General features: G+C 36.3%; 1 protein-coding gene across 1 annotated transcript; it reads left to right on the forward strand.

The window, feature by feature from the left end:
• Window positions 1-669: 669 nt before the first annotated feature.
• On the forward strand, window positions 670-4205 carry LOC148940253 (NFX1-type zinc finger-containing protein 1-like). Its single transcript, XM_089106113.1, has 2 exons — window positions 670-690; window positions 3783-4205. The coding sequence occupies exons 1-2, from the start codon at window positions 670-672 to the stop codon at window positions 4203-4205; spliced, it is 444 nt and encodes a 147-aa protein (XP_088962239.1).
• Window positions 4206-9707: the final 5502 nt, after the last annotated feature.

A 9707-nucleotide genomic window follows, 5' to 3' on the forward strand; every position in this document is an offset into this window, starting at 1 on the left:
ATTATATTTTAATCCTATTTTATTTTATTTCATTACCATTAACCAAAATAGCAGTATATAAACGAGTCCGATTAGTACATGGGCACCAAACAATTAAAGTCTTACTTTGGTAAAAAGACAGGTACTTGTCAAGAATCCAGTCGTGACGCGATATGTGAAGTGTCGTTATTGATAGTGAAATAAAACGAAATAGGATGAAAAATATAAGTTTATGACCAAATTTGGGCTATCTATTTGCATATGAGGGGGGGGGGGTAAAACATACCAGAAATGATATACGTGTACTAACCTAACCTAGGTACCTTTTTTGGCCCCTTCAACCCCAAAAAACTAAAGTTTAAAGATATTTCATGGAGTGAGCAATATCTCACTATGCAGTAAATACCTCACCATGCAGCGGAAACCTGTTTTTCATTTGATTGTAGATGCGGTTCTTGGCGTGAATACTGGATTCTAGAGAAGTACCAAAAGACCTATATAGGCTAGGGGTTGCCCATTTTTGAAGGCAACATGCTAAGCAAATAAAAATAGTGTTGATATATTCCTTATTTTATGCTCTTTCAAACTATCATAGTTTCTTTTCTCACAATGTACTCCCCACCCCCTGATGGCCCCAGATACAGTCCTAAATAATATATCTCTTCGTTGTTTATCACCTCGTGATGTGTCATGTCTCCTTTGTTAGACAAGGTATAAGCCTAGCATTGGGGCTATTGAGAAGGAAACATGTTAAAAAACAATTCTTACTTCATTTTCACCTAACTCAACTGCTTTCCAAAATAGCAAAAAGCCCTTAATATAGAATTTTACCATAAACACCAAAAAAATCCGAAAATATTTGCACATAGCCTAGGGTTATTATCCAGCCCAATTAGGAGAAAAGAGGATGAGACACAATTGTCAAAGCGATGGTTACTATATTCGAAGACAACAGAGAATCAAAGCTTATCTTTCAATGTAAATTGACTAAATGTCCATGGAAGTATCCTATAACCAGGCCCTGTCAAATTAATATACTAGCCTTACTATAGGTCAACTGAGATTCTTACCCTATCTGTAGATCAAATTCGTCCTTCGGTCTTCAATTTCCCAATGTCGACTATCTTAACTTATTATAAATTTTGTTTCATATTTCGCTGATTCGCTGACGAATGACTAATTTATCCCCCAAAAGTCAGCTGGTGTCCATATAGTCAAAACAACAACAACATGAAAAAGATTGTTGAATGCTACATTATGATTACTTCAAACGCCTAAGATTTTAACAAAATCTTTTAAGGAATTCATTGCGGTTTCAACTTTGAATTTTTACGACAAGGTTGTTAGGAAGACAAAAAATTTGGATATGATTTTAGTACTTCCACTCTCCATGAGGAAACAATAAAATTCTTGAAATTACTTTAAACATTATAAAATACTTACTTATGTCATTCCTTGATGTAAATAAATAAACGGTACTTTCCCATTATATGGGCCTTTCTAAAAGTCAAGTTTGGTTAATGCTAAACAAATGAAATAGGATGAATATATAATAGTTTATAAACAAATTTGGGCTATATATTTGGACATTAGGGGGGGGGGTGGCGGGGAAAGCATAGCATATATGAAATACGTAACCGATCCTAGGTACCTCCCCCCTAAACGCCAAAAACTACAGTTTAAATATCGTATACGCAGTGAAAACCACGCTACGCATAGCATTACTCTGTAGCGCTCTCTTGAATTAACCCGTCAAAAACGGGCTTTTCGTGACTGGTTTCCTTATAAAGGTCAATATAATGGGAAAGTCTCCAATAAACTAATGGACAAAGAGGCAGGGCTGCCACCATTGCCTTGGTAGCCGAGCAGATGATCTGAATGTTTTCTCTAAGGTCCATTTGCAACGAGATTTACTAATACCAAGATTTAGCTAGCGCTAATTTGAGCCAATCAGAATTTTTCATAGAATCTTCTGATTGGCATCAGAAAATTCAGAACATTAACACCAGGGCCGGCTTTAACGCTGCTAGGCCCAAGCGTATTTGCCGCTCTGTTTTTAAGAGATTTTTGGGGAAGTCCCCAAAATTTCAGTGGTGAAAGTGAAGTGTGTTTGTTCGGGGGGGGGGGGGGTATTGGAGGGGCCTCAAACCCATTTTAATCCTAAACTCTTATAAAAAAAATTTTTTTTTTTACTCCGCTTAAAGCAAAGGGCAACTGAAATTAAGAAAAAAAATTCTGAATATAAAAAAAAACTAAATCTCTGAAAATGAAAATTAACAGGGCGAAGGAGAGGGAATCTTGAAGCGCCCATAGTCATATTTTGCCTCCAATCATGCTAATATAAAATGTAATTCTGGTTCAAACATGGTGTTATATTCCTACTTGTTTACCACAGAGCTGTTGGAGGGGTGTAGGGAGCGTTGTGAGAGAGGTAGGGTTCCTCTTTGGTCCTCCAATAAGGTAGTTCAAAAATCCTTGCACAATTCTGGTTCAAACTATTTGCAATATCTACCTTCAATATCTATCTTTCAGCTTGGAGGTGGTGATTGGAGGTTGAGATGGTATTAGAGGGCCTCCTGGACACGTTAAGGCCACTTTATACCTATAATACTTTCGGATTGAAGATCCATGGCATGATTGCACTTCACACAAGCAGAGACATGTTTGCCTTTCAGCCAAAAAATGGTTGTGAGACGACAAGGGAGAGGGAGCATTAGAGGTGTTATGGACCCGCTTCGTGCTTCCAGCAATACTAGCTGAAATCCCTGCGTCATTCCACTTCCAACAAGCTACGGCATGCCTGCCTGTCAGCCATAAACTTGGTTGTGAGACGACTGGGGTATGGGGATGATAGAGGTGTTATGGAACTACTTCGTGCTTCCTAACAATACTAACTGAAATTCCCTGCATCATTTGCGGTCAAAGAAGATCCAGTATGACCATCTTTTTAGTTGGGACGTTAGCAATGAGGTGCAGAAGAAGGGACATTAGACTTTTTTCGAACAGAGTCTTTTTTCGAAAGGGACTTTTTTCGAACAGAGTCTTTATACAGTTTTTTTTTCGGTCTGTACCACAATAAAGAAGTTCCGAACCCTTAAAATTTTCAAGCGGTGTATCTTGTAAACAAATTTTTATTCCATAAAAAACAATGTTGGTGAAGTATTTATGCAATATTGGCTCAGTGGTAGATGTACGATCAAATTATGACCATTGGATGCATCTGGTTAAATTTTGAGTTCAAATTTTTGGTTAAATCGGGTTAAAAATTGATTTGCTGCAAATTAACAAACCATTGGTTATATAAGTTGTTTTTGATAACATTGATTGGTTGTCAGCAAATATAGAACCTAGATTTATTGTAAGAACAAAGTGTATATCAGACCGTCTTTAATGAACTTCTTACTTTTTTTTTTTTTTTTTTTTTGAAGAAAGTATTCTTTAGAGCTACTGTTCCTAAGGCTTATAATTAATCATTTAATCGAAAAAAAAGAAAAAGAACCAAATTTAGCTCCCGTAACACCTGTGTTGGCGAAACTGACCCAAGGTTGTTGTAACACGCCATTTTCTTTCGTAATGTAAATCTAGATATATGTTATTTCTGGTATCAATATGGAAGTATGCTCTTTCCTCTCCTTGTATTGTTTCCCTCTACTAATAAGGTTTAATCTGGGTGAGCAGTCCCTAGGACATGCCCAGGGAAGGCTGGCAATCCACCTTCTTTCAAAATAAATACCCAGGATCCTTCCCCTTACTGAGCAGTGCCTTGAAAAATAATTCAGATCACTCATGGATTTTTGTTATAGGTCCACGGTATCGTGACTACAGTTTCAAGAGCTGAGGATTTCAGAAAGGTTACTGAAGGTGGTTGTTCACTTCCTTGCAATACATCTCTGCCTTGTGGTCATATATGTCCAAGCATTTGTCATCTTACAGACCGACAACATAATGAAACGAAATGTTCAACGGCTTGCGAAAAGTATCTCTGTAGCCTCAATCATAAATGTAATAAAAGATGTTATGAACGATGTGGAAACTGTATGGTTGAAGCAGAAAAGACTTTGCAGTGTGGTCACACGGCTCTCATGCTCTGGCACAAGAATCCTGCCGATTTTATTTCAATGAAGAAAGCAGAAAAAATTATACCGGCATGCGGGCATACGGGTGAAGTACCCTGTTCAAGATGCCCAAATGGATATTATATTATTCCTTACGATTTTCGGCTTTAATGTGGCCACTCGTGCTCCAGATTGTGTCATCCTAACGTAAGTGATTAAATTTTAATATGATTTCTAAAAGCTACTTGACTGTTAAGAGTAGAGAGGGAGGGAGTAACTTATTGAAAAGCATCCCTGTACAACGTCTCCTAACAAGATCGCGTACTGTTAAGACTTTATCTGTAGTGATTAACTGAGTTAAATTATTAAATGTACAACGTTTCTTAACTAGCACCTTTAATGTTACGACTAGAGAGGTAGTTAGTCCCCTATTAAAAAGCAGACATTCATAACGTTTCTAAAAAAGCTAGTTTTTAGCTAGCTTTAGTTGTCTACATGTTGTCTACATGTTGTCTAACTCTTTCAGTAAAGAGTTTCATTCACCTAAATCAACTACTTTCCAAGATCAATAAAAGCACCTAATCTAGAATTTTACCGGAACTTCACTTACTGAACCTATTCTAGATAGAGAAGTTTTTCTCTTGCTTATATTCTGTAGCAAAATATTAGTGGAAGATAAAGAAATGATCATTTTAACCTAGTCTAATGCGTTGTAAAGTCTCATACAATGAAAAATTAACCTAAGGTTTGCATCAGGGCCATATCCAGGATTTTTTTCGGGGGTAGGTATTATTTTCAAGGAGGAGGGGATAACGCCAAAATAATTTGAAAAACACATTTAAAATTCGTTTATATACATTTTGTTGTTTTTTAACGAGTCAGACAAACATTTCGGGGGGGGGGGGTCAAATCCCTGGACACGGCCGTGGTTGGAACCAATGATAAGCACCTAAGTGTATTAAAATACCACAGTGTAATAAAAAGAACATGCCTATTGTCTTTTCTAAAAAAAAATTGTGTTGTATATCACTAGCAGTCCATAGCTTTTTGGTAACTAGATGTGCGTGTGTAGTGAAACGTATATAAATCCACAAATATAGCGCTAATTGGGTCAAAGGGTGTCATAGGTTCGGCAAACTTTATCGCTTCTTCCATAAAGTAGCCGTTCAAAGTATAAAGCTCATTGCGGCTCCCAAGCGGTGAATAATAAGATATTGAAGAACAAATTAACCGGTTTTCAAATGGCTAAATTGAGTTTAAGGACTGACAATTTAGGGAAAGAAGTGAAAAAGATTCAAAAATACCCATCTTCGGATAATTGGTGGAAACGTAACATAAAGCCTTGCTTAGAAACTTGTTTAAATTGTTCTTTATTTGCCAGCTTCCAGGAGTTGGTTTTTGCATTTGCCTATTATTTGCCAACATGCTATCCATGTTTAATAAATGTATCCGGTATAATCAAGCTGAGATCAAACTCACTGCGCCTCTACAGGACGAACATGTTTTAAGTTACACAAACTCAAGTTCTCATAATCTGTGATTAACATTGTTAGATGGCGATAAGGTATATCTGCATGTAATATTTTGTTAAAAAAATATGGACACATTAACTTTTCTTCCCAATATTATCTTTGCGCTCGACTTATGTTTGACTTATTTAGACTTATCGACGTTTTGTTCTCGTTTAACATCAGAGCAAACTTTTTAAAATCCATTATTTTTTATACGCATCATTATTTAAGACTGATTGAAAATTAAATTCAGTGAAATATAATAAAATGCTATGTTATAAACTTAACAAGCAATAAACCCAAGACCTTCTAATTTATTACAAACAGGTAGATGGGGAAAAAGTATGATTTGAGCTAAAGGGTGTTTCCAAAGCGCCCAAATTTGAATCTACTATAGATCAAATTTACCACGTACTTAGCAATTTAGACCACATAGATTAACCTGGAAACAAAAGCACAGTGTCGAATTTTGCAACAACAACAAATAGTAAATAGGTGCATGATTTGCTTAATCTAGTTAAAAGTGTAAACATAATCTAGAGCCACTGGTGGCACATAGGGTGTCATGTCAATACTTCAGTTACTGGGTTCCTTTTTTTTGTAGAAACTGGCAGCAAGTCTGTCGCCCAACCTTGCGGCAGCAGGGATGAACCCCTTCCTCCCTATTACTGAGCAGAGCATCAGTCCGTTGTGTTACTACAGAGTTCATCTAGAATATGTAAAAAAAAAATTAGAAAAAATTTCGTTAGTTTATTTAATACCACAGTGTTTATTACAAAATTACCGAAATGTACTGTTTATCTGAGTATGACGAAAACCTTTGTTTTTTTATCAGGCTGATCTTTTATCAAGTGCTTCCCGGTTGTTCAATATTATTGCAGCTGCTGTTTTTATTACTCACCCAATCAAAATGTCAACGAAAAACATACTCTTCCAGCAGTTGCAGTTAAGCGCTGATTTACGTTTTTCTAAATATCTCAATGCTGTCTGGTGACACCAATGACCCTAAGAAGGATTCTATATGTTCTTTTCTTAAGGTTAGACAAATAATTAAAATACATAGTACTAGGGGAGGCACCCCCTGGATGTGATTCTTACGTATATGAACAGCTTTCATAACCCTCCCCTCAATCGAGCCCCCTTTGAGTCGGATTTATCTGCTTTCTCTCCTGTTATTTCCCTTTTTTTCAATAGCCTATATCTCTTACCACCCACTTAGCAATTCTGGCTTTCTTACAGTTGTAAACTGAGAAGAACAAGTGTCTGCCCTTTGTATATCCCATTTTCACTTATTAGTGCTTTCATTGACTTCATTTTAAAGCCCTTGTCTGTTCTATGAAATGAGATTGCTGAGTCTGTCTCATCAAATATGAGACAGACTATTTCCATCAAATATGGAAACTTAGGTTCATAACCCACTTAAAAAAGAAAAATGATATTCATCAAATATGGAAACTTGGTTTCATAACCCCCTTAAAAAAGAAATAGAAAGCCTGGTTTTGAAGGGGTTTGTCTTATCTCCCTCATTGCCATTTTCTCCAAATTATATGAAGGATTTGTTGCTAGTTGGCTGAAGGAAAAAACTCTTCCTCGTACAAACCTGAAGCAATTCGGGGAAATGTATCCACTTCTATCTCCCATTACCTTGTTTATCTAGCCGACTTCATTGGAATAATCCTTGAAAAGCCTAATACCTGGCTTAATTTAGTTTCCATTGATCTCCAAAAAGATCGTGACCTTGTTAATCACGATGTTGTTTAGAAAAAGTCTTGCGACAGGAATTTCCCGACAGGTAGGAATACGTTGATAAACTTACGGTTGTTGAAAGCTATGAAAATTTAAATGTGTGTATCCTAATTGCACGTAGTGTCTTAGAATTTGACATCAGAGTAAACCCATCTAAATCCATATTAATACCAATTTGTCACCTTAAATCTTCACCCCCTTTTTAAATTCTCTTTTTCATAACCTGAGGCCAACACCGCTATATACACTCCTCCTCCATCCCTATCTATTCAAAGCCTCCCTCTTTAATCCCTCTCAGGAAGCTCCCATTTGCCTTAAAAGTGTACTTACAATATCCTCCCACCATAACCGAGGACGACCGTCTTTTTGTTTAGCCCTAGACGGTTGGCAAAAAAGAACAATATTTGACAATCTGTAATTTTTCATTTGTAGAACTAACCGTAGCCATCTCAACTTGACCTGATTTTTGGAGGTGAGCGGGCAGAATATTACTTTGGTGAAACAATTCTCGCTATTTCTGCGTTCAATTTTCAAAGTTTTTGCCTGGTGAGTGTAGTTTATAGTATTTCCAATTAGTTGGTCGACATCTATCAGGTTTCTGCATATTCAAATGATTTTGATGCTTTTGTTTCATTTAAATGAATTTGCTAGACTAACAAATAAAATGGAAAATAGTGTTGAATGACATCATCAAAAGCGAGTATTTTCTAACTAAATAACACACGTCATAAATGACGTCACCCCTGCTTTATAAACAGCTTTTTCCAAGTTTTCTCTTATTAGTTAATCAATATCGAGTTACTGAAGAGCAAACAATCTATCATGTCAAATGCAGTTCTCAACAAAGGCTCTAGAAGGCGTATATATTTCAGGTTGAGTATTCTTAATGCTGATCAGAAGTATGCGTTCAAAAATATAGATAAGGAAATTGTCTTTATAGCAAAAATGTTATCCATGTTTTATAGATCCCCAGAGCTGAAGGAAAAATTTAGACTACGGAAGGAAATAATGGATTCGATGCGACAAACGAACTCACTTGCGGAAAAACTCAAAAGATACCAAAGCCAGGTTACTCCAAGACTAGGAAAACGAGATTTAAATGGCATCTTATCCTGCTTTTATTTTCAAATAGCCAAATTGATTTCAACGATTGAGATCTTGGAAAAAGAAGTGAAAAAGATGCAACAATACCTATCTTCAGATGGTTGGTGGAGGCTTCACACAAACCCTTGCTTAGAAACTTGTTTAAATTGGAAAGTTTTTGGCTTTTGTCCTGGTGACAATAGTTGTCCTTTTGCAAAAAGCGCTTTTCTATACAGAAGCGATTCAAGAGCTTTTTGAACTGCTTTCTACGTATAAGGGCCTACTCTCCACCCGGTAGAAGTCAGACGCAAATGGTCAGCAATAAAACCATTGGTTACTCAAAGAGTAGGTTACTCCAAGAGTAGGAAAACGAGATTTAAATGGCATCTTATCCTGCTTTTATTTTCAAATAGCCAAATCGAGTTCAACGATTGACAACTTGGGAAAAGAAGCGAAAAAGATGCAACAATACCCATCTTCAGATAGTTGGTGGAGGCGTAACATAAAGTCTTGCTTAGAAACTTGTTTAAATTGTTCTTTATTTGCCAGCTTCCAGGAGTTAGTTTTTGGAGTTACGTATTGTTTGTCAACAGGGTATCCATGTTTAATGAATTCTGAGAATTGATGGGAAAATTTGGACTAGAGAAGAAAGTAATAAATGTTATACAACAGACGAATTCACTTTTGGAAAAGTTGAAAAGACACCACAGCCACACAAGAAAAGGTGATTTAGATGGAATCTTATGCAGCTTTTAATTTCAAATGGCCAAATTTAGTTCGAAGACTGACAATTTAGGATAAGAAGTGAAAAAGATGCAACAATACCCATCTTCAGATAGTTGGTGGAGGCGTAACATAAAGTCTTGCTTAGAAACTTGTTTAAATTGTTCTTTATTTGCCAGCATCTAGGAGTTAGTTTTTGGAGTTGCGCATTGTTTGTCAACAGGGTATCCATGTTTAATGAATTCTGAGAATTGATGGAAAAATTTGGACTAGGGAAGAAAGTAATAAATGTTATACAACAGACGAATTCGCTTTTGGAAAAGTTGAAAAGACACCACAGCCACACAAGAAAAGGTGATTTAGATGGAATCTTATACAGCTTTTAATTTCAAATGGCCAAATTGAGTTCAAAGACTGACAATTTAGGGAAAGAAGTGAAAAAGATGCAACAATACCCATCTTCAGATAGTTGGTGGAGGCGTAACATAAAGCCTTGCTTAGAAACTTGTTTAAATTGTTCTTTATTTGCCAGCTTCCAGGAGTTAGTTTTTGGATTTGCGTATTGTTTGTCAACAGGGTATCCATGTTTAATGAATTCTGAGAATTGATG

This window comes from Artemia sp. Qi Xiang Cuo, chromosome 20, assembly GCF_049724085.1.
Source record: "Artemia sp. Qi Xiang Cuo chromosome 20, ASM4972408v1, whole genome shotgun sequence".
Taxonomy (NCBI): domain Eukaryota; kingdom Metazoa; phylum Arthropoda; class Branchiopoda; order Anostraca; family Artemiidae; genus Artemia; species Artemia sp. Qi Xiang Cuo.